The sequence below is a fragment of the Candoia aspera genome, chromosome 10, assembly GCF_035149785.1.
Source record: "Candoia aspera isolate rCanAsp1 chromosome 10, rCanAsp1.hap2, whole genome shotgun sequence".
Taxonomy (NCBI): Eukaryota; Metazoa; Chordata; class Lepidosauria; order Squamata; family Boidae; genus Candoia; species Candoia aspera.
Genome location: NC_086162.1, coordinates 8,758,463 through 8,784,805, shown reverse-complemented (window position 1 = coordinate 8,784,805; position 26,343 = coordinate 8,758,463). Strand labels below are relative to the sequence as shown.

Genomic DNA, 26,343 nt, shown 5'->3' with positions numbered 1-26,343 from the left:
CAACACTTTTGGCTGTCACCCTGCAATACTGTTCACCATAGGTGGGAAAACAAAAGTGACTGAGCAACTGAGATAAGGCCATAAATAGGTGAAGGAATAGACAGATTTCTACTCTGTACCTGAAGACATCAAAATATAAATCAGTGGTAATATGGAGCCCTAGCTTCTTACTGTCTCCTTTTCATGAGAACTCAGCTACACCACTCACCGTTCCTCATCTTGTAGAGCTGGACATTTTTCTGGATGTACTCTGCAAACTGGACAGTATCGCCAGCCTCCCCAACACACAGTAGCAAGATTTTCTCACTCATCTTGAACATCTTGTCATGATCTATACCATTATGGAGGAAGAAAAGAAGCAAGGCACCACTGTCAGAGAAAGAATAACCAGATGTGAAGTTTTCATACTGAAAAACAAAAGGGAGGGGAGTAATGACTCTTCTAATTAATTCCACAGCATTGTTTTCACTTTCCATGATCTAAAGTAAATGTATAAACAAGCCTTACATATGACTGAAGAGTCAAAAAACAACCAAGTTGTTTAGATTCTTGTTCTCTAATAACCATCAAGATTTAAGCTTTTGTAATGTAAAAATATTTAAATTTACAAAACAGTCAAAAGGGCAGATGACCGATCAGTTGGCAACTGAATGCATCATTTTATTTATTTATTTATTTATTATTTTCTATCCCACCTTTATTATTTTTAAAAATACCTCAAGAAAGCCAACATACCTAATACGCCTTCCTCCTCCTATTTCCCCACAGCAACAACCCTGTGAGGTGGGTTGGGCTGAGAGGAAGGGACTGGCTCAAGGTCACCCAGCCGACTTTCGTGCCTAAGGCGGGACTAGAACTCTCATACCAGGCCTGATTGGCTCTTGGGCTGAGAGAGAGGGACTGGCCCAAAGTCACCCAGCTGGCTTTCAGGCCTAAGGCGGGACTAGAACTCGCAGTCTCCTGGTTTCTAGCCCATTGCCTTAACCACTAGACCAAACTATTAAATGTTCAAGGCAGCTCACAAATATAAGAAACACAATTACAAACATGAAAATAGTTAAAGCACCCAACCAATTACAGCACAACTTAAACAGTTTCTGCTACAAAGACCTGCTGGAATGAAGACATTTTTGCCTGCCAGCAGGACAATAATAGAGAGCGTGCTAGTCTAAATTCTCTTGTCAGGGACTTCCAAGGACTGAGAGCATTCATAAAGAAGATCTTTCCTTGCATTTCCACTTGACTAGGAGAAGGTCATAATGATCAGGCAGGATTGATTAGTAGCTATAGCCTGGTTCCATGTCATATACAAAGCTTTATAAAAGGTAAAGGTAAAGGTTTCCCTCGACGTAAAGTCCAGTCGTGTCCGACTCTAGGGGGCGGTGCTCATCTCCGTTTCAAAGCCGAAGAGCCGGCGTCTGTCCGTAGACACTTCCTCCGTGGTCATGTGGCCGGCATGACTAAATGGAACGCCGTTACCTTCCCGCCGAAGCGGTACCTATTGATCTACTCACATTTGCATGTTTTCGAACTGCTAGGTAAGCAGGAGCTGGGACTAGCAACGGGAGCTCACCCCGCCGCGCGGTTTCGAACCGCCGACCTTCCGATCGGCAGCTCAGCGGTTTAACCCGCAGCGCCACCGCGTCCCTTCACAAAGCTTTATAGTCTATGGTTTTATACATTGTTGTTACTGTTTGATTGTTCTAAACAACTCTGAGCCAGTGCAGATTATGGTGGTGCTGTATATATAAACATAAATAAATCAATGAAAATCATTATGTCCCAAATTAGAACAACAGCCATTTTTAACCATAGGATAACAAGTGTTCTATAACTAGCACTATCAATTGGTCCAGATGATTCTGGACCAGCTGAAATTTTCAAAAAGTTATCAAAGGCCCACAAATAAGATGTTGTGACAGTTCATATGGCACATCATTAAGATGTAGGACCCAAATTTGCATCTTCAGGTACAGCTGGCACATTGGCCATAGCATTTCAAATATATTGCTGGCCACAACCAAAGCACAGGTCCTTTCAAGCAGAAGGAAAAAAAGAGCAAACCAACTGGGGGAGGCAGGATCCCCACGATTGCGGGTGGGGTGGGGTGGTTGTGTTACTAATGACTCTTCCACATTATCTTTGGCTGAATTTAGGAGATGGCAAGTAAATACATATATTTATTTTCCAGGAGCATTTTGCATTTTTCAATAAAGTAGTTCTCTCAATCTCTTGGGCATCCTCCACTGAACAGTTTAAATCTCCATATCAGAATCACACTTTCATTTTTACCTCTAGAATACTGCTGAATTAACTTCTCTGGAAGGCATGTTTAATGCCACGGTTTTTTAATAGGATTAATTCAGTATTTTGTGGCTGTTAAAAATATGTTTACAAAGTCAGCATTATGGAAGCCAGAACTATTAAGAAGAGAGATCAATAAAAGCATCTGTTTAGAATGTAACAGAAGAGAAGCAAGGTACCAAGAGAGTTCATACTGGCAGTTCTCAAAAATCCAAGCTGAATCCAAAATCCAAAGCACTGAGAAGCAAGATAGTGTCCTAATTCTCATTAGGCCAGTGAACAAAGTAGCTCTTAATCTAAACCCATCAACACAACATAATTTACTGTAAAGCATCCTTAGCACAAACTACCAGCACTAACAATAGATCCACTAAGATTTTGCAGAAGTTCTGTTTACAACACATTGTACTTAGCCATCATGCGGTTTAAGCTTTGCTTAGGCCCTTAGGGTATTATGTGAACCTACCTGTGGCTTGTTCAACAAATCAGAACTTAACATGATGCATGAACCAAGCCATAGCACTTTATGGCTGGAAAAATATTTCACTAGTTGAACACAGTCTAATACATTCATTTCCAATGCAAAAGTAATCCTAAAGTGGGGATTTCCACCAAATGTGATTCGTGACTTTAGTGGCTTCACTTTCTAGCAAAATTGGGAAGGTAAGTTGCTATACTTCAGCGAAGGATCGTTACCTTGTCGTGGTGCTGAAGCTTGAGCACCTCAATGATGCCATGAGCTAAACCATGAAGGGCCACCCAAGACTGGAAGGTCATGACAGAGAGGTCAGACTAAATGTGATCCCTGGGGAAGGTAATGGCAACCCACCCCAGTATTCTTGCCATGAAAACTAAATGGATCAGTACAACCAGAGATATGTCGGTATACCATCGGAAGATGAGACCCCCAGGTCGGAAGATGGTCAAAATGCTACTGGGGAGGAACAGAGGATGAGCTCAACTAGCCCCAGACGTGATGACGCAGCTAGCTCAAAGCCGAAAGGACGGCTAGCGGCCGACGGTGCTGGTGGTGAACGGCGAATCCGATGTTCTAAGGATCAACACACCATTGGAACCTGGAATGTAAGATCTATGAGCGAGGGCAAATTGGATGTGGTCATTGGTGAGATGTCAAGATTAAAGATAGACATTCTGGGCATCAGTGAACTGAAATGGACTGGAATGGGCCACTTCACATCAAATGACCACCAGATCTACTACTGTGGACAAGAGGACCACAGAAGAAATGGAGTAGCCTTCATAATTAATAGTAAAGTGGCTAAAGCAGTGCTTGGATACAATCCAAAAAATGATAGAATGATCTCAATTTGAATTGAGGGCAAGCCATCTAACATCACAGTGATCCAAATATATGCCCCAACCACAGATGCTGAAGAAGCTGAAGTAGAGCAGTTCTATGAGGATCTGCAGCACCTACTGGACAACACGCGTAAAAGAGATGTTATTTTCATCACGGGAGACTGGAATGCTAAGGCGGGCAGTCAAATGACACCTGGAATTACAGGTAAGCATGGCCTGGGAGAACAAAACGAAGCAGGACATAGGCTGATAGAATTTTGCCAAGACAACTCACTCTGCATAACAAACACTCTCTTCCAACAACCTAAGAGACGGCTTTATACATGGACTTCACCAGATGGACAACACCGAAATCAGATTGACTACATCCTTCGCAGACAAAGGTGGTGGACATCTATACAGTCGGTAAAAACAAGACCTGGAGCTGACTGTAGTTCAGATCACGAACTTCTTCTTGCACAATTTAGGATCAGACTAAAGAGATTAGGGAAGACCCACAGATCAGCTAGATATGAGCTCACTAATATTCCTAAGGAATATGCAGTGGAGGTAAAGAATCGATTTAAGGGACTGGACTTAGTAGATAGGGTCCCGGAAGAACTATGGACAGAAGTCCGCAACATTGTTCAAGAGGCAGCAACAAAATACATCCCAAAGAAAGAGAAAACCAAGAAGGCAAAATGGCTGTCTGCTGAAACACTAGAAGTAGCCCAAGAAAGAAGGAAAGCAAAAGGCAACAGTGATAGGGGGAGATATGCCCAATTAAATGCAAAATTCCAGAGGTTAGCCAGAAGAGATAAGGAATTATGTTTAAACAAGCAATGCGTGGAACTGGAAGAAGACAATAGAATAGGAAGGACAAGAGACCTCTTCCAGAAAATTAGAACCATCGGAGGTAAATTCCAGGCAAAAATGGGTATGATCAAAAACAAAGATGGCAAGGACCTAACAGAAGAAGAAGAGATCAAGAAAAGGTGGCAAGAATATACAGAAGACCTATATAGGAAGGATAACAATATCGGGGATAGCTCTGACGGTGTGGTCAGTGAGCTAGAGCCAGACATCCTGAAGAGTGAAGTTGAATGGGCCTTGGGAAGCATTGCTAATAACAAGGCAGTAGGAGATGACGGCATCCCAGCTGAACTGTTCAAAATCTTGCAAGATGATGCTGTCAAGGTAATGCATGCTATATGCCAGCAAATTTGGAAAACACAAGAATGGCCATCAGACTGGAAAAAATCAACTTATATCCCCATACCAAAAAAGGGAAACACTAAAGAGTGTTCAAACTATCGAACAGTGGCACTCATTTCACATGCCAGTAAGGTAATGCTCAAGATCCTGCAAGGTAGACTTCAGCAATTCATGGAGCGAGAATTGCCAGATGTACAAGCTGGGTTTAGAAAAGGCAGAGGAACTAGGGACCAAATTGCCAATATCCGATGGATCATGGAAAAAGCCAGGGAGTTTCAGAAAAACATCTATTTCTGTTTGATTGACTATTCTAAAGCCTTTGACTGTGTGGACCATAACAAATTGTGGCAAGTTCTTAGTGGTATGGGGATACCAAGTCATCTTGTCTGCCTCCTGAACAATCTGTATAATGACCAAGTAGCAACAGTAAGAACAGACCACGGAACAACGGACTGGTTTAAGATTGGGAAAGGAGTACGGCAGGGCTGTATACTCTCACCCTACCTATTCAACTTGTATGCAGAACACATCATGCAACGTGCTGGGCTTGAGGAATCCAAGGCTGGAGTTAAAATCGCTGGAAGAAACATTAACAATCTCAGACATGCAGATGATACCACTTTGATGGCTGAAAGCGAAGAGGAACTGAGGAGCCTTATGATGAAGGTAAAAGAAGGAAGTGCAAAAGCTGGCTGGCAGCTAAACCTCAAAAAAACCAAGATTATGGCAACCAGCTTGATTGATAACTGGCAAATAGAGGGAGAAAATGTTGAAGCAGTGAAAGACGTATTTCTAGGTGCGAAGATTACTGCAGATGCTGACTGCAGTCAGGAAATCAGAAGACGCTTAATCCTTGGGAGAAGAGCAATGACAAATCTCAATAAAATAGTTAAGAGCAGAGACATCACACTGACAACAAAGGTCCGTGTAGTTAAAGCAATGGTGTTCCCCGTAGTAACATATGGCTGCGAGAGCTGGACCATAAGGAAGGCTGAGAGAAGGAAGATCGATGCTTTGGAACTGTGGTGTTGGAGGAAAATCCTGAGAGTGCCTTGGACTGCAAGAAGATCAAACCAGTCCATCCTCCAGGAAATAAAGCCAGACTGCTCACTTGAGGGAATGATATTAAAGGCAAAACTGAAATACTCTGGCCACATCATGAGAAGACAGGACACCCTGGAGAAGATGCTGATGCTAGGGAGAGTGGAGGGCAAAAGGAAGAGGGGCCGACCAAGGGCAAGATGGATGGATGATATTCTAGAGGTCTCGTCCCTGGGGGAGCTGGGGGTGTTGACGACCGACAGGAAGCTCTGGCATGGGCTGGTCCATGAAGTCACGAAGAGTCGGAAGCGACTGAACGAATAAAGAACAAAGTTGCTATAGTTGATATTCCCACTCAAGAAATTTGATTCAATTTTTCAGTGGGACATTCTGGAGAACTCTAGGGGGGAGAAAGTGGGAAAACTCTAGGGGGAAAAAGCTCCATTATGAAATGCATGGAAGTGAAAAGCTTTTCAAGATTTCAGTACTCAGAAAGTATAGCACAAAGGTGTATATTGGAAGTAATCCACAACATTAAAGAATAATTCCTGCACATGTTAGAAACTAAGCCAACATGCAAATACAAAATACATTTCTACTACAATATACAAATAAATAGGAGTTAGAACATGGCCTATTAGTCTGGAAGCTAATCACCACTGGATTGACACTGGGGTGAGCTGCTAATTGCTCTTTTCTGACACTCTGATCCAGCAAATTCTATTTTCATTTTAGTATTTCCTACTCTCAGCAAAAACCAGTTTAGCACAGATAATCCAGATCACAGAACATTTTAAAAAAATCTAATTCTAAGGCTAGGCTTACATTTGCTTAGCCCAGTCACTGGCAAACCTAATGGCTTCATCTGCACCACAGGCAAAACTTGATTACTTTTCCTTTTATATCTTAATATATTGTGCATTTGCAGCCTACTGGGCTAGTCTATAAATCAATGCATTATGCAAATCCAGAACACAAGCTAATTTAGTAACCAAGTTAAGTATATGGTGCGGACCTAAGTATACATTTTCACTCGAGAGTGTACTCCGCTACTGTAATATTTCTCTGTGACGCACACACCAGATTATCCTATATATTTCATAAATATAACAATACAATTTGATATTTTAATCCAGTGCAAGACAATCTGTTTCAGAAGCATTTATTGCACCTAGTTTCATTTTCCCCCGGACTGCCATTTTGCTAAGAGGCTCCCCCACACCCGCCAACTTTCCAAATCTCGAGAAATGTCACCAATCCCCTCCCATACATTCTACGGATCAACAGGCGAGAAGAGCAATTTAACCCATTTGGAGAAGATTGACGATAACTCCGGAATTTAGAAAGTGATCAGGCCAGGCCCGCACTGTTTGGCGTGCTCTGACTGGCAGCTTCTTCCCAGGAGCTCAGGCGCGGCAGAGCTTTTCCCTTCGGCTCCTGCTCGATCCGTCCCGTCACGAGCCAGGCAAGGCAAGCGCCCCGCGCGACCCCTCGGCCCTTCCCTTCCCAAGAGCGCCTGCGGGCTTCGTTTTGGAGACGGCGGCGAGGGAACGCGAAGGAGGGCCCACGGTCTCATCCCGGCCTCCGCAGCGCCCCGGCTTTCCTTCCCCCTCATGCCCAGACCAGGGTCCTCCAACCGGTCTCAGCGCCACCACCGCCGCCCCCTTGGGTGAAACCCGGAGACTGACCGCGCTTCAGGTGAACGATGCTGGAGGCCGCGATGGTATCGGCGGCCACCAGCACGAAGTCGGGCCCTTGGATGCCGATGAGGTACTCCATGCCTGCCCGGGCGACCGAAACGTAACTCCGAGCCGCGGTGACACAGCGAGAAGCCGGGGCGCCACGGCGCGGAGGAGTGACGTCACGGAGACGTCCCGCGAGATCACCTACCTTCTCCTTCTAGGCGTAGCCTCTATGGTTCCCGCGAAGGTCACGTGGGCAGGTCTTGCCTCTCCTCCCCGTCCTCCCTCGATTTCTATCAAGCGCCGCCCAGACCGTCTTTCTCTTCCGCCCGCCTTTTACCCAGGAGGCTGCCGGAACTTTAGTGCTCACGTGATTCCCCCAAGGCCCGTCCCGCCCCTTGCCTTCTCCTCCCGGTGCCTTTGGGCTAGAAGAGCTAGAGTTTAATTCCCAGAATTCTTAGCCCGCAGTGGTAGACCGCAGAGGATTTTGGGAGTTGAAGTCCTTCACAGTTGGAGAGCGCTGGGTTGGGGAATGGTGTTCCAAAGGCTCTGCTAGGTTCATATGTACCCACAGAGTACTCAAAAGCCCTTGACTGGATCTGTGCAAGATGGGAAGCCCTGGACTAAAGTTAACCAAACACATGGCTGTGTTCACATAATGTGCTAAAACAAGGACCGAGCTTCTACAAGAAGGGGAAACACAACCTGCCCAAATCTGTTATGTGGGGGATCATGTAGAGCAGTGTTTCTCAAACTTGGCAGATTTCAGATGTGGACTTCAATGCCCAGAATTCCCCAGCCACCACTGGCTAGAGAATTCTGGGAGTTGAAGTCCACCTGTCTTAAGGTTGCCAAGTTTAAGAAACACTGATGTAGAGCAGTGTTTCCTAATCTTCGTAACTTCCAGAGGGTGGGAATTTCATCTCCCAGAATTCTCATCAATAGTGATGCTGGCTGTGGAATTCTGGGATATGAAGTCAACCACACCATGATTGGAAAGCACTGATGTAGAGATGCAAACAGTTAGCAAATCAATCCTTAAAGGACTATTAAGGACCTCAAGTCAAACTCAACTCCTAGTGATTACACAGACTTTTGGCACAAGTGACAGCTTTTAAAATATAAAAATAACTCCCCTCCCCCAACTTCAAAATATTTGATAAAATTTGCAGCTTCCTCTAAGCCCAAACTTGAAAATACTAAAAACCTATCCCATAAACTGAGAGAGAAATTTAGCAGTCTGGAAAGAAAGATTCCCTCTTACAGACCTTTCCACGATTTTCTTTTTTTAATCCAGGAGAAGGGAAACAGCAGACTGCAATACTATTATTGCTCAACTAACTCAGACAGAAAAGTGAACTTGACTTTTTATAAAGTGATGTAAAGTTGCCTGTTTGGGATAATTGAAATGGGTTTGATCCAAGGTGCTGGTAATGACTTACGAAGCCCTACATGGCATGGGACTGGGTGTAATGGTATGTGGGAATGACCTTGGGAGACAGGAGGAGGAGCCACAACCTAGACAGTATTCTGATAAACAAAATCTGAGTCTGAAAGGGGGGGTGGGGTGGAAAAAGCATCTCAGGAGGGACCTTCTTTAGTGTTTGGGAAACTAAAAGTAAGGGAGGGGAAAGGTCCTTTCAGACATGCAAGATTGATGTCAGCCCTTCGAGGTAGTCCAGACAAGATGGACCAACCATGAGTAAAACGCTATAAGTAAATCTTGCAAGTTTTACTCCTACAAAGGAGTGTAGGAGGAGAGCCATTTCTGCCATTGTGCCCACCCTGTGGAATATTCTCCCTCTGGAGATCAGATTGACCCCGAGATTGGATTGGTGGCTATACAAATGTGAAAAATAAATAAATAAATAAATAACTTTTCCTGGAATTTCCAGGCACGGTGACTGTGTTTGGTGCAGAATGGATTTTTTATTCCTTGCTTTGGAAGCTGGTCTATGGATCCATCTGTGATGCAGGTATCTTCACGTTCTCCAAAGTAACATCTGATGGTTAACATACCACCAGTTCTTTTCCCAGCAATGCTTCCCCACCTCCCACCTTTGCCTCTCACCAATTAGCAGAAGGAGTGTTTGCTCTCCACCTGAAATGGGGAAAATCAACTGGTCCCTGCAGGTGAAAATGAATAGGGGTTCCTCTGCCAGTGGTGTCAATGGCGGCGATTAGCACTCCAATCTGTTTCCAGGGGCTTGCTAGCCAAGGCGAGAATCATACCACGGCCACTGGGATCACTTTAGAGAGAGCTTCTGTCAGCTGTCACTTTGGAAAGACATGCTGGCTGAACTGAGGTGGGCTTTTTTTTTTGCACTTAGATGCTCAGGACAGGCAGAAGTGCAGCCAGCAGAGAGAGGAGGGGAAACGGGAGGGAGGGAGGGAGGGAAGGAAGGAAGGGGGAGAGAGAGAGAGAGAGAGAGAGAGAGAAAGAAAGAAAAAGAAAGAAAGAAAGAAAGAAAGAAAGAAAGAAAGAAAGAAAGAGAGAAAGGATTTCATCCAGTGCACTTTTTGCTTATGAAATCTACTGACAGAAGGTCTGGGTTCACACAGCACAATAGACTGCATATTTAGTAGACAGGTTCTCCAGGCTTCAGGAGATCAGAACTGAGATATTGTTCAGGTTTTTTGCAGACATCTGTAATGATTGCCTATTCAAAATCACTATCAGACTCACACAAGGCTTCTATGGATATCTGATTTAATAATGAACAGTATGCAGGATCACAAGCAAAGCTGAGAATAGTAAAAGTGTGGGATTTCTCCCAGTAAAAACCCAGGCAGTGCCCAGTCCCTCCCCCCAGAGTCAGTACAATTCCTTGCCCTGCAGATGCCCCTAACGGTTCCTGCCGGTCCTCGGAAAATGTCCTTGACCAGGCAAGATAACCCAAACATGCGTTCTTCACTCCTCGCACCGCAGCCTGGTACAAGGGAACAGGAGCAGCCCCCTCCCTGACAGCAACCCGCGTCAGCACCAGCATGGCATGGGAACAGGTTACAATGGTTTCCAGGAACATTAGAACAGGGACCATGACAACATCACAACTGGGACGCGGGGCGAAAGGTCTGCAAAAATACTACAAAAACGTCTGCCAATGTCTGCAAAAAACCTGATCAATACCTCAAATATTGGTTTCCCAAAGCCTGGAGGTCTTCACTACTAAATATTTACAACAACCCCAGCCTCTGACTATTTCAAGAAATCTTAACCCTAGACACAATAAATGGTGCTGTGCAGCTTGTGACTCTGTTGTGGGAACCTATGCCATTTTCTACCATGTTAGGTGGACCAGGCCATCATTTATAGTACCATGTGTGGCTTATTTGTTTTGGCCCAGTGTGTCTTGTGAACACCGCACTGTATTTTCTTAACCTGGGTTAGGATGTTGTGCGTTGTATGAACCCGGCCACCATGTGGTTTAGATAGTTTTCAGGGCCTGAAATGCAGATGTCATTTTGAGATGAGATTGGACATGTTTCATTACTTCTACTATTGATATATTTACTCATCCGTTTATTTAAAAGAGGAATTTATTTATTTATTTATTTATTTATCTATCTATCAAATTTGTCACCACCCATCTCCTCTGAATGGAGGGACTCTGGGCAGTTTACAGCATAAAACAATAACTATACAATAAAATTCCAATATAAAATATAGACTAAAACAATTAAAAAAACTACCAAATATAATAAAATCCCAATGGCTATGGTCTCATTCAATCCTTGCATAGGAGGGGCACTTCAAGGCACTAGCCAACCCCAAGTATAATTATTCTCCTCCCTGCCCCAAGCCCAATGGCAGAGCCAAGTCTTCAATTCCCTCCGGAAGGCCAGGAGCGATGGGGCTAATCTCACCTCCAGGGGCAAGATGTTCTAAAGGGCGGGTGCGACTGCAGAGAAGGCCCGCCTCCTGGACCCCACCAGATGGAATTCTCTTGCAGACATGGTCCGCAGCATGCCCTCTCTGCATGACTGGGTGGGACGGGCTGATGAAGCGGGGAAGAGGCGGTCCCTCAGGTAACTGGTATCCAGTGCAGCTCACGAAGCAAAGGTGTTATGTGCACCCTTCTAGGGGCACCAAAAATAGCCCGTGCAGCCGCATTCTGGACCAGCTGAAGCTTCTGGATACTCTTCAAGGATAGCCCCATGTGGAGTACATTGCAATAGTCTATATGGGAGATAACAAGGGCAAGGGTGACTGTCTGAAGGGCCTCCCGATCCAGGTATATATCATACCTTCACCCCTGCAAATGGTGATGACCACCTTGTTAGGCCTTCTACAATTGATTTGGTTTAGGATTTGGGATCTGGATATCCAAAATGACAGAGCCAATGGCTCCCATCCCCTCTATAGCACAACCACTCTTCCTTCCTGGTCTGTCCCTAGATATTTCTATAAACTTCTTCCATGCTCCACATAGGAGACTATTTACTCTGGCCCAAATCAGGGCACTCCCTGTTAGGGCAACAACTGGAAGATATATGAAAGTCCCCTATGAAAGCCAAACCTTTTCTGTTCAGATCTGGAGGTGGAATCTGTCTCACATGTGCTATTAAAACGTCCATTGTACACCCAATGGTGATCAAGTTTAATACTCCCAATTGTTAATAATTTCTAATTATTTCTATTGTGACCAGGAGGCTGTTGCCTTTCTCCTGGGTGACCATTCTTCAGAAACCTCTAAGATAGGCTGACCATATTTCCTTGAGACAAAAATGGGACATTGGGATGGCAAAATGGGGCAGGGCTGGGCAACAGGCTGGATCTGCAGGCAGGAACTTCTCCGGTTTTCTCGGGCTGGGAATCTTCGGATTCCTTCGTTTGCGAGAGGCAAGGCTGGGCTGGAGAGTCTAGTGAATGGTTGTCCCCGACAAGCCTTTCCTCCTCCAGCTCTGCTTTTATGTTCTTTTCTTCCCACTGTTTCAAGGCAGGAGCCAATCGGCTCACCCTTTGATCACCACCTATCAGCTGATGCTGTTTTTTTCTTTTTAGGTTCCCCGCCGGGTTGAGTTCTGCGGCTTTTTTCCCGCCATTTCTGCTGAGCTCCCCCTCCTTCCCCTCAAAGTCAGGCTGCATCTGACAGGTTTGCGGGAACGTTCAAATTTTTAAGTAAGGTTTTTAAGAAAACGGGACAAAATGGACATTTATATTAAAACGACGGGACAGTCTGGAAACGTTAAAAAAGGGACTGTCCCGTTCAAAACGGGACACACAGTCAGCCTCCTCTAAGAAGGTTGCAAACTTTTCATCGATAGCTAGGACTATTAGAAACCTTCTAGTTCTTCCTCCATCTTATTAACTGTTAGCTCCTAACAGGATTTCCTTGCAACTTTTTAAACGTTCCTTTATGGTTATTGTATGGTATGCTGGTCTTTAATTGTGTTTGGTCTTGGACGGTAAATAAAAATTTGATTTGATTTGATTTGATTTATTATAAATCTGTATGGCTGCCCACCTCATATACATGACCTCTGGGAAGGCGGACCGTTAAAACAGGATAAAAACAGAATAGAAGCACAGCCAATAATTATAAACGTAAATAACGTAACAATTGCAACTGAGAAGTGTTTATTTTATTTGTGTCACTGATACCTCATCCTTTCTCTGGGAACTCAGGATGGTGTGTGGGGATGTCTCTCCTCATTTTCTTTCCCTAACGACAAGCCCCGTAGCTAGGTTGGGCTAATAAAGAATTGCTTGCCTGAAGACAACTAGAGAGCTGCATAGTTGAGTGTGGACAATGAATCTGGGTTTCCCAGCCCAGATTCAACCCCTGAAGCCCTCCATTACACTGACTCTAAGATACACATCTCAATAAAAAGAGATTTTCCAATTTCTTGGCATTGTTATCCATAAACATTTTTACTCGTATTTAAAAAAAAATCTGCGTCATACCTTGCCAATTGTCCTCAACATGGTGCTTCCTAGTTGGGTTGGGCTTACAATTCCTGACTCAACTTAGTTGGGTTGGGCTTACAATTCGAGACTCTTGGGCAGTGTTTCTCAACCCTAGCAACTGTAAGAAGGGTGGGGAATTCTGGGAGTTGAAGTTCACCCATCTTAAAGTTGGCCAGGTTGAGAAACACTGCTCTTGGGAGTTGCTGGCTCTGTTTACCTTGATGGCACCAGACTGGAGAAATTCCTTTTTTTACTCTGTCCCTTTTGAAGTAGATTTTAGCTGGCTCTGTAAGGGAGGAAGGACAGGGAAAACAGAGGAGTGCAACATGTTGATTCCTTTGCCTAGGTGCCCAAGGAGTGGATAAAGAAGAACAATGCCACCCCACTGACAAACCCACCACCAAGATAATATTTTATCTTGTTTTGTTTTTACTTTATTTCTTTTTTTAATGTGTTTGTTTGCAGTTCTGGTCAGTGACTGTAATGAAAATATTAATTAATTCAATGCCATCCCAAATGCCCAGTTCGGAAGGCCTTGAGAAGGTCCACTTGGGTGGGAAGGAGCAGTGCTATGTTCCACAGGTCAGAATGCCAGCACTTGTGAACGTGGCATTCTGGAAACACCATGACTTGAGACAAATCCCATCTGACAGTTGGTGCAGTACGTTCGTTTAGAGCAAAAATGCCTGGTCCCCTGTCATCCAAATTGAAATTATTATGGAAGACAGACATTGCAGTGACAGCGAGAGCCTCAGGCGAGCACATTTTCCGGCTGTTCCCCTCTGAAGGTCAGAGCTCACATTGTGCAAAACACTTAAAAACACACCCGTGCATCCATGCACAAATACACTCATGCCTGTACCAGAACTTTTGCTTCCTCGAGAATAAGCCAAGTGTTTTTAAATCACAAAGGGGTTTATATAATATCCATTATCAGAAAAAAGAATGGACTCTGAGCCCAACTTGTCTTAGTCAGCCTCAGATCCTGGTGACTTGGCAATGCATAGAGAGAGTTTGCTTTCTTCCAGAGTGTTGTTTCAACTTTCCAGTCTACCCAACAGCTGTGGGATTTTTCTCGTGGTTTCCCATCCAAGCACTAACCTGGGCCAACCCTGTTGAGCTTCCCAGCTCAGACAAGGTCACTTAAATGCTGCAACCTGTTGAGGCTACCCATGAAAAGAATATACTGAAAGGTGTATGTGGTGACTTACACATAAAACTTTTTTTTACATATTATTATAATGTATTTTGAAAGAATCTAAGACATAAATGGCATAGATTAGAAAATCATGTACAGGTAGAGAAACATGGGCAAATAAGCAACTAATATGAAATATAAAACAAAGACATTCAAAGACATCATTAGAATCTTGTAGCATTGTAAGCTATTTCAAATCCATTTTCTAATCAAAATCCACATGCCCCTGTTGAGCTTTAAGCTAAAAATGCGTGTTTAACACAGTTCAAATCATTAAAAGAAAACTACACATAATAAAACTATATATAGGCTAGTTGTATTTTTTCCTGATATATGTTGTTTTTCTTTTAATTGTAAGCTGCCCTGAATCATTAAGGAGTTGGGCAGCCCTGAAATCAAGAACAAACAAATAAACAAATAAATGAATGAATTAAATAATGCCTTAAATCCATGCTATAAATTATCCATCATTATAACTCTTGCTTTATCTTCTTAAAATTTACTATTACATTAAGCTTTGAGATGAAACTCATATCTGAACTGATAACCCAGGATATAGAAGAGAGACTTAATCCACAGAACAGGATTCATTGGCAAGTTTCCTGCATAAGCACCATTGAAATGGTTCATTTCAATGAGGCAAACAATCAGCACAAGCACAGCCCAAGTCCAGGACCTTTCATGGCATCTTGGGAGAGAAATTGCAAATTATGAACTTTACTCTCAAAAATAGTAGTTGGGATCAAGTTGGTTTCATGCCATTTATATGGCAATGGAGTTAATTAAGATCAGATGCCAGTTGCACATGTTATATTATCCCTTTCCTATCAATTTAAAAGTTACCATTTGAAAATGACATTTTATGGTGCTTGAGGACCACAGTCAATGTTTTTATAGGCTGCATGAAACTGTAAGTACTCATGTGCCTCTTCTTTAAAGTGTCCACCATGCTTTCAATGACTCAAGCTTATGTATAATGTGTAGCTTGGCCATTGGCAAAGGTCTGTGCAATGTTGGGAGCAGAGGCAGCTTCCGACGTGCTGGAAAAATGGTGGAGTGTCATCGTGCATGTAATCATAAGATTGTTCTGTGTGGATGTTATTGGGATTGTTAAACTAATTATCATTATTAGTTTAATTATTGTACGAGAGTGTTTATGTTGCTGTTTATTTATTTTGATGGTTATGAATGTTTTAGTGTTACCGCATTACTGCAGACATTGCACTGTTGATATTGTTATGTTAAATTGCGGAGGTTTTGGTGGTCTTTCTATGATCTACCACGAATACAACCGGATTTGGCAGTGTGCAAATTCCATACATAAATAATTAATAAAATAAAGTGTTCGTCGTGATTCCTCTCCAGGAATTCATTTGCCACCTCCCACTTACCAAAAAATTGGTACGCTACACTACCTCCATTCCATTAGCCAGAAACTTGCAAACTTTTTTTCTTCTTTCGTTTTTCTCTCTCTCCTTTTCTCCTCCTCTCTAAGTTTAATTCTGAACAGCCGGCTGTGTTCAGCCTGACTGGTTTGTTATGGCTTATAATTTGTGTTAGGATTAATTAACTAATTACCGACAAATGTCCGTTGGCAAGATTCTGCTTCTGCTTGTCAACTTGAAGTATTTAATTATTTTAATAATTTACTTTCATCTTCAGAATTTATGCTGTTCCAAGAGTGTTTCTAGGCATCTTTTAATTATTATTCTAGGCTTTTTTTTTTCACTGAGATGGCGGCTGAAGGTGGGAGAGAGGAAAGGCTGGCATAATTTCGTATTATAGATAATCAGCCTGCAATGATATCGGAAAACTTGGCTTTCTACCCTTTCAGTGTAAGAGAATAATTAGGCACTGAATTTCATGATTTCTCCCAATATTCATTATTTGCATTAATAAAATGGATTCATTTAATTCAAAACAAAAACAAAACCCCCTCAAGCACGTTTCAAAGTATCCAAAATATGAATTCTGAAAACAGCTGCCTTACTGCACCATATTAATTTTTCTCCCTAGTCATCCCATGATGAGAATGATGTTGAATTTGGCCTTGTTAAGTTTCCTACTTAAAAATGCGGGCGAAAACTACAGATCCATATGAATAATTGTTAGGAATGCATCTCAGATCTCAGAGACTGGGAAGTACAAAGCTGGTTAGCTCTATCTTAACATGAATCCAGTCCCTGGATTATATCTAGAACTGAACAAAAGTTTGCAAAGCTCAATTTCCCCCATCATCCCATTATTATGATCTTCCTAGGAACTGCACTTTTGTCTTCAAGGATGTTCTAGACTCGAACAACAATCAGCTAACTTCAAGTGGACAAGTGGCTAAGAGATTTATTTATGTGATTGATATAGCTGCTGATCTCACACAAGTGGTTCTGGATGGTTTACAAGATTAACCAACAAACCCATCAAACATAAGCCAAGGATAAACTAAACCCCAGTCAGGTCTTCAATGCCTTATGAAAGGCTAACAGGGTTGGGGCCATCTCAATCTGAAAGACGGTATGCTTGGAACGGTCAGTGGCAAAAGATGAGGAAGCCAAAGAACACGCTGGTTGGATGTAATCAAAGCAGACCCAGGCCAAAATATAAAGCAACTGAAAGAAGCTGTACAAGATCGGAAATCATGGAGAGAGCTGGCTTATGGAATCGCCAAGGGTCAGATACGACTGAATGTGTAATTTGATTTGATTCAAAATCTGAAGCTGATAATATCAGGTTCTCTGATAAGATCAAGTTAGAAAATGTATTATTGAATCAACAAAGTGCCAAAGAGAGACACTGGGGAGTGTGTAGGGCCAGTCAAGGATGTGGAAGTAACCAGACACAACCAATCAATCAACCCTTACCCCCTTTTACTTGCATGTGATAGGTGTGGCACCTGTTAAAAAGAAGCGGGGCTTGGATCTGGCCTTGTGTTGCCTCACCATCATCTGTCAGTCCAAATACCTTGTCTGGGCTGTGCTGGAACACAACTGTGTGATAGAAGCCCTGCTCCTTTTCACATGTGTCACACATAAAAAGGGGGCAGGGCTTCAATGCCACAGTTGCAGCTGCCATCTGGACATTTTTGACCTCCACCATGGACACCCCTGCCTGGGGGGAAAGGCTGCTAGGCAGCTGGCTAAAATATTTGCTATTTAAAAACCAGCTTTGGCATTTCTCTGGTTACCTTTACCTGCAACATGTTCTTTTCCTCAACTGGGCACCATCCAATCAGTTGCACAGAACTGTCAGATTGACTTGGAAAAAAACCCAGCATTTGCCCTCCAGTTTCCAAATAGCCAACACATTTATTTTTCCATTTCATTTCATAGCTGTCCAAAGCACAAAGCCCTTCAGACAATGCCATGCTGTTTAAAAGATTTCTCCGAGGTTCATAACATAATTAGAGAGGAACTAATTAGGGACAATCCAACAATATTATTACACTGATCATATCAACTTCAGCATAATCTGGAGTGATGTCTCAGGAAGATAGGGGAAAGCTTACATTCTGTAGCAAAACTGCTCCAAGACCATACTGCTATCAGTCTGACCCTCACCAAACTCTGGGCTTGATTATTCTAAAGGGGCATGGATGGAAGACAGAGAGCTCTCTTTCGTACGCTAAAGGAAGGGCTCAGAAAGTTTGATTTTTAACACTTTTGTTCTTGAAGTAGCAACTTCTACCTCCAGTTGGTAATATGCAGCGTGAATTTTATATTAAATTAAAGTCACTTCATTCAGAATGCCCTCATGACAACAAGAATAAGATGGCACCTTCTTTTAGTGGTGGTTAATTGAAGTATGGAAACTTCCCAACTAATCTTCTGTCTGGGCCAGACCAGAGAAGTCACAAGAGTGTTGAATTAGTACCAGGGCTCAGTGCAGCTTAAAACTGAAAACTAGAGAAAGCAGAAAGGTTCTTACTTTATAGGACTGCTGGGTTTGTATTGATAAAAATTCTGCCTGTTCTGAATGGAACTCCGTTTATCTACTTATTTGCAGGGCTTATAGGCCAAGCTAATCAGCCAACTCTGAGTGACATTCCCCTTCCAAACACAGGCCTTCATCTTGGAAGGGTTGGTAGGAAAGTGGCACTTAGTTTCAAGAGGTCTTTTGCCTAGCAGAAGTTGGTGCTTTAATTCTGCCCTTATCCAGAAAAGATAGATTTGACCGTGGTGATGCAGACCTTAATTCACAGCTGAGTGATACAAGGCCCACTTAATCCATGTGTGTGTGTGTGAGAGAGAGAGAGAGACAGACAGAGACAGACAGACAGACCTCTGGAGCTGCCCCAGAATTGCCAAAAAATGACCAGTGGGAATTCATGAAAAGAAGCATGTTAAACCTTCATTGGCCTTCAGCATTCAACTCTTCCCTCAGGGGCATCATGGGGAAGTATAAAAAAAATCAAGATGGCAGCCATGATTGCATGATGAAGCTCTGCCCTTTTTTATATGTGTGATGGATGCAGCACATGTTAAAAAGAGGCAGGGCTTCAGTTGTGCAGTTGTTATATCTTGACATATATGACGCCCTGCAGACACCTTACCTACCCCCTTTTGTGGCCTAATCTTGTCCCTGTGACCCTTTGCTGCCATATTTTAAAAATTCCTTTTCTAGACACTTTACAGGAAAAACAAAATATGAGTAGTACAAAACTAAAATCAGATTTAACTAATAAGAGTTGGCAGTAAAATCAAAATCAGCTAAAAGAATGCAAGATCAATAGCTAACAAAAAGTAACATAATGTTGACCCTCAACAAAATCCTTTAGAGAAAGCAAAAATACACCCATCCAGCCTCAGAGTTCAGATGGCAGAACCCCTGTGCTAGTGAAGTAGAACAGATTTTCAAAAAATTAGCACAGTTAAATTGATATAGATTTCCAGATAAACCATTTTTGGCCAGTTCTCAGAACTTTCATTCCTACCTTGTTCACACACAGTAGGCTGAAATTGCAGGATAAGTTCCTCAAGAAAATGTAAAATGTTGCCTTACCTCTTCTATTATTAAAATTAATATAAACGTTGATTCAAAAAAGAATCAAAGAGAAAAGGATCTGAGAAGATGAAGAATTCCAAAAGCCAAATACTAGATTCAGTTGTTTTGGAGAACGTTAGATGTCTGTGAATTTTTACTTTGACTGAATAGAAGGTATTGATTAAAAAAATGTTATAAAAATATGTATAAAAGTGTAAGCTTGCCACTTGCTAATTACAGTATCTGAAAGGACATCTAGGGCTCTCATCTTGAGTCCTAACAGACACTCACACCACATTCTACACAGATGAAACGGTGCCTTCCCAGCCGCTCAGGAAGAGTGCCTCGCTCTAACTGAAAGATCTAAATGAGATTGAAAGATCATCATAATTAACTTCCAAATCTTGTTAATTAGAAGCCTCACTACATTAAAGCCTTGCCTCAGCAACCAGATGGGGTCAAGGATGAAGGATGAACCCTGAGGAGCAAAAACATTGCTTTGGTATGGCAAACAGCTGGATTCAATCCAGCTCTAGGGCATTACCAAGGACGTTTTAGGTTGATGTGGATACTTCCCAAAGATAACAAGGATCTTTTCCTTGAAAATGCATGTGAAGTTACAGCAGACTTTCTCAACCTTTTGACCCCAGAGGAACCCTTAAAATATTTTTCAGGCCTCGGGGAATCCCTGCACATTCAGGCTCAAATATAGGCCAAAAGTTACAAAATCATTACATTCATTGCATAGATAGGCCTGTATATATGCACTAACTAAAAATAAAGAATGAAACTTACCTCTTTAATGTGAAGTTGCCTGAATTTGAAATAATTTTTTAAATAAATCGTGATCTCCCAGGGAACCCCTAGTGACGTCTTGTGGAACCCGAGCGTGCCACAGAACCCTGGTTGAGAAACCCTGATCTAGGTTCTGGCAAGTCAGAGTTCAGAGAGCAGGCAGCACCTTGGACAGCGGCACTTGAAATTTCTCAAGCAGAGAACTGGGTTGTTGCTTCAGAACCAGGTAGCCTCTGACTTGGCTTTAAATAGAGCTGCACAGCTTCAGAAGAGATGAAGATGGAATGGAAATGAACATGTTGGACAGGAGAGGAGAGGACTGAAGGGTGTCACATGAAAGACAACAAACATACATTCTCAGATGCCCAAGGGGATAGGACTTAATTATTTTAAGTTACTAGAGCGTAGACTTGGTTGCATGTGGCGCAGGGTGGTAGGTGGCAGCATTGCAACCAAAAACTCTCCCCACAACCTGAGTTCAATCCCAGCGGAAGCCGGATTCTCGGGTAGCCGGCTCAGGTCGACTCAGCCTTCCATCCTTCCGAGGTCGGCAGAATGAGTCCCCAGCTTGCTGGGGAAGGTGACGACTGGGGAAGGCAATGGCAAACCACCCCACTCTATAGTCCACCAAGAAAATGTTGCAAAAGCGGTGTCAGCCCAAAGGGTCAGACATGACTTGGTTCTTGCACAGGGGACCTTTCACCTTTCACCAGGCTTGGTTGAGAGGTGTTGGACTGGTTAAGATGTTGGACTAGTATCAAGGAAAACAAGGTTGAAATCCTTATTCAGTTAAAGGGCACCCTTAGTGAGTTGGGACCAGTCACTTTCTCTCAGCCAGCCTATAGGATGGTAGTAGTTTTAAGAATAAAATAAACGGGGACTCTTCCCATGAGCATCAGCTCACAGAGCAAAGGTAGTATCTAAATATAATAAGAAATAGATAAATAAATATGGCAAGAACCCACAAGACATTGGTGGCCATCAACTTAGCTGAGACAGATTCCAGAAGGATAACTCTATCAGTGGCATTTAATTATTGTGGCTACATAGGATCTCTAATAAAAAATACCTTCACATTCAATTTGTTATGAAACATGTATTGTGTTGTTTCATGATACTTGTTGTTAGCTTCCCAAAGGCATCTAGCTGGCCACCACTGGGAAAAAATGCTGGACTAGATAAACCATGTGTTATTCTACTGATCCTTCAACTGGGAATCACATAAAGATCTCATTGTCTCTTTTTTATTTATGTTATCTTTAATCCAATCATAATCCAGAAATGACAGCAACAGAAGTGACGTTTTGGGCAAGGAACTGCCAAGTTCATCAAACAGTGATTATATTACAAAAAACAGGCTATTTGTTTCAGGCAAATTAAACAGAGTCACTGAGAAAGTAGATTTTCAGGTTTGCACTGTTTTGTGTTTCTCATAAATGACTGCAATACAGTCTGTCTGCCTGGGACAAGCCACCAGAAACCTAGTAGTAGTAGTAACAGTAGTAGGATTACTGATTCTTGTTGTAGATGTTTAAGCAAAGAAAGGTTGGACAAAGATTTCTTTAATGCAAAGATTTCTTTATAGACCACCAGGCACCTTCCCATTCTCTGAGTTTGTGAGTCACTATGTGAGATAGGCAGCTATATAAATATGAGAGATAGAGAGATAGAGAGAAAGAGAGATGGATAAAAATAATATTTGCTAATAATTAAAAATAGGTTGCAACCCAAACTTGTTGGTTGAAATAGGGAAAAGGCCATTTTGCTTAATACTCTTGGGGTGATATTCAAGGAACAAGACTGCAAAAGAAAATCCTAGAAATGTGATCTGAGAAAATTATTTTCTGAGAATACTTGGCACTACTAAACTTCTTACTTCTGACCTCCTGAAACCACTGCAACTTGTTTGGCTGGTGGGGGTGGGGTGGAGGAATCGATGGCGAAAAGCTGCTTTAGGGGAAATTATTGGAAGTTTCCTTCCACAGCCAAATTTCCAAACACAACATGTGGAAATGCTTCAGCATTAAGAATTCTAAGTTAAATCCTGAAACATTGGCAGTGACGGAATTGGTGTGAAGTGTTTATTTAGCACAATTAAATGTCAAGGTCTGATGGGCTGGAACATGGAGGCAAATTATATGCTAGATAAGTATGGCATGAAACGAAAACATGATAGCATGTGAAAAAAATGCAAGAAACAAGATGTTCCACTAAGTATCCTTGCCTGAACTCCAACCATGTGGTATTCTCACATACGGACACACACCCTCAGTCTGTATTTGTTGTTCTTGCCTTTAAACAAAAACATATGATTCCAATTAACATAAATAGCACAACTGATCCTCCACATACAGACATATTTGAGAACTTCCAAAGAAAACATTTTTGATTTCACTAGATGAGAGACATTTGTAGGTCTGGCTTTCCATTATGGTCAGAAAGCATCAACTCTTGAAGGTCCTTCAAACCTAAAAACATGGAGTGAAAGGCTCCATCAGCCTAAATGAGTGCAAGAACTCCATAACACAAAATGACATTGTGAATTAGGCATCTTTTGGCTATAGGGCAGAAAAAGTACTGTTTTCCTCACCAAATCCATTTTTAACCTGGACTGATTTTATGTCAGATCTTTGGGGCCAATGGTGATACCAAGTATAATAAGTTTCCAAAAACAGAGTCAAAATCTGTCTTGCATATTCATAGCATTTTTCTTCCCCTGCAAAAGTTTTTATTTTTACACCTAATGGGATGGTAGGGACAGGCAGTCCCCAAATAACCAGGCCCTATGCCATAAAGGGATTTATAGGTCATTGCCATCACCTGGAATCAGGGCCGCAACTAGGGTCTGTGTCGCCCAGGGCAAATGTGGATTCCGTGCCCATTTTGGGACACCCCCCCTCAGCATTTTGGTGCCCCCCCCAGCACTCATTTTGGCGCCCCACCAGCCCGGCACTTGGGGCATGTGTCCCAGTTCCCCCCTCCCCCAGTTGTGGCCCTGCCTGGAATTGAACTTGGAAGCATTCTGGCAACCAGAAATCGGGTGTGACGCATTTAACAACTGAGTTGTTTAGCAACGGAAGGTCCAGTCCCAATTGTGGTTGTAAGTCAAGGACTACCTGGGTGACCAAGGCATGACTGACTGTGAACAGAGCCTCACAGTCCAGGAACAGGTGCCATTGGCACACAACAACGTAGTGCAAAGGCCTCCTGGCCACAGTTGCCACCTGTTCCTCGAACAGGAGCCAAGAGTACATTGCACACAGATACTGTTTGGGGTAGTACAACCCCATCCAGAACTAGAGATGGAAAGTTTCCAGACTAGGAGCCCCTAATACCCAAAGCCACTCAGTCTTGCTAGAGTTGAGCTGAAGCCTGTTGTTCCCCATTCAAATCCCCATAGCCTCCAGACGCCAAGACAGAACCTCCACAGCATCTCTGGGGCAGCTGAAGTGGAGATTTGAAGCTGGGTATCATCAGCATCCTGAGGGTATCTCAACCTGTGCGGTCAGATGACCTCACCCAGCAGCTTCGTGTAAATGTTTAACAGGAGCAGAGAGAGGACTGAGCCCTGCAGAATATACAAACATGGGCCAAGGGCTGGACAGGACTGGATGTTCTGGGACCCTTTTAGAGATGGTAGAGAGGAGTTAACCCAAGATACGAAACTTAGTGGAAGATTTATGCCTCTTCTGTCCTCTTTTCCACGTACAAACAAAATGGTTGCATTGCCAAATTTTTTGCTGTGGAATTTCAGTGGTGTAAGATTTGGGAGTTCCAAAAAGCCACAAATATCAGATAAGGGGGCTCATGATGTAATGGTCTGTGGGAATATCCTTGAGAAAGAGGAGGAGGAAGAGCCACAGCCAGGGCAACGGTGACGTAAGGGACATCTCAGCCCACAGAAGGAATGGGGGTGCAGAAATCCCCTCCCTAGTTCCCTGGAAAGTAAAGGCAAGGGGGGAGAGATGTGCTTTCAGACCTGCAAGATTCTGTTCCTTAGAATAAAGATAGTGTTAGTACTCATGCCACTGGTTTCTTGTCTGGACTACCTCGAAGGGCTGACACATGTCTTGCGTTGCCCAGCCCCAGCTTAGAATAGCATGTGAACCCAGCCAATCGTGGTTCGTTCACATAACAGAAAAGCAAAGCAAAGTTGAGCATGATGTGCAAGTCCAGCTGGCACGGAAGCTGCTTTAGACCTGATGGAATTATTCAGCCATTTAGTGCTGAGTTTCTCACGCTTGGCATTTCAGATACGTGGACTTCGATTCCCAGAATTCTCAGCAACGGCCATGCGGAGGGAATTCAGGGAGTGGCGCTTGCCTGGGGGGAATATTTTCTTTAGTCTCAAAGAGAGAAAGGGTCTTCTCATCACTGGCTCCCTGGATCCTCTTCTTGTGGGGGACCTGCGGAGGACCTGTGCTTGAGGCTTTCCCATTAAAGTAAGGCCCCTCCCTAGAAATTATCTACCCAGCCCAACAATCTAGAACAGTGTTTCTCATCCTTAGCAACTTTAAGATGTGTGGACTTCAACTCCCAGAATCCCCCAGCCAGCTAAGCTGGCTGGGGGATTCTGGGAGTTGAAGTCCACACATCTTAAAATTGCCACGGTTGAGAAACCCTGACCTAGAAGGAGGCACTTTTATTTCTGTAATCAGCCTGCTTCACTTTCCCATACCCACCCTGACAATTTTCACACTTTACTTAAAGTTTACAAATGGGGGTGGGGGAGAGAAGCCCATCCCCTTTATGCCATGCTTTTTCAAACAAGGAGGGGGGAACCAACCCCATTAAGTTCCTGCACACACTGACAGTTTTACAATTTATATGACAGCTGGCTTGCTCGGAGGAGGGCTCCGTTAATTAAAATAACACAAAGAGGGAGAGAAGCGAAATCGTGTCAGCGGATAATTAATTCGGAGCAGGGCACCGGGCGGTGTGCCTCTCCTGTGAACAAAACGCGGCAGGAATTCACAGCATCGCAGGGCACAGAGACGCCTTCACCTCCCGAAGCCTCTTTGGCCCCCAAGTGCGCTGCGGTGAATTGTGGCATGCAAGGCAGTCTTGCTAGAGTGCTCCAAGAGGCCTTCCTATGGTGGCTGGGTATATCTCCCCACTGATGTTGCAGAAGGGCTTCTCTTTTTGCAACCAGTTGGAAAAACTGTCGCAAGACACCCTGGGTCCTTCACTGGGGATCAGGTTTTGCAATTAAGTTAGCATCAAGAAATGGTTAGGGCTCCCCAGTTCACAACATTGAGGCTGGGTTCACGCAACATGTGACATCCAATGGCTTTGTTCAAATAGCAGGCGATGCCCCCCTTCCCTCACCGATAAGCACAATGTGACTTATTGAGATGGCCTGGCTTATACCACATGCTAAGACAACGGCTGGGTTTCTGCAGCCTCCTGCACCATTGTTACATGTATGCATGTTGTGTGAATCCAAACAATGATCACATAATGCAGGGTTTCTCAACCAGGGTTCCACAGGAGGTCACTAGGGGTTCCCTGGGAGATCACGATTTATTTAAAAAATTATTTTAAATTCAGGCAACTTCACTCTGAAGAGGTCAGTTTCATTCTTTATTTTCAGTTTAAGAACACCGTTCATGCATATAGACAGGCCTACCCATGAAACGAAGATAATAATTTTGTAACTTCTGGCCTACCTTTGAGCCTGAATGTGCAGGGGTTCCCCGAGGCCTGAAAAATATGTTAAGGGTTCCTCCAGGGTCAAAAAGTTGAGAAAGGCTGGTATAATGGAATGCGCAAACTTAAATGGGCTGTCCTAACAGTCAGGAATCATGCTGAGACGAGGAATAGGTCTCTAGTGTTTATTACTGCTACATAAGACAGAAAATCCTAACAAACTGAAGAAGCATGGGAAAACCCAGACAGATAAACCCCAAAAGCTAAGGCGG

General features: G+C 43.2%; 1 protein-coding gene across 1 annotated transcript in view; it reads right to left on the bottom strand.

The window, feature by feature from the left end:
* Positions 1-7,718, bottom strand: part of PSMB2 (proteasome 20S subunit beta 2) — a 37,034-nt gene extending 29,316 nt beyond the window's left edge. The window contains exons 1-2 of the mRNA XM_063312117.1: positions 7,548-7,718; positions 209-331 (exon numbers count right to left, since the gene is read on the bottom strand). Coding sequence (XP_063168187.1) covers positions 209-331; positions 7,548-7,638 — 214 coding nt within the window. The 5' untranslated portion in view covers positions 7,639-7,718. The remainder of the gene's footprint in view (positions 1-208; positions 332-7,547) is intronic.
* Positions 7,719-26,343: the final 18,625 nt, after the last annotated feature.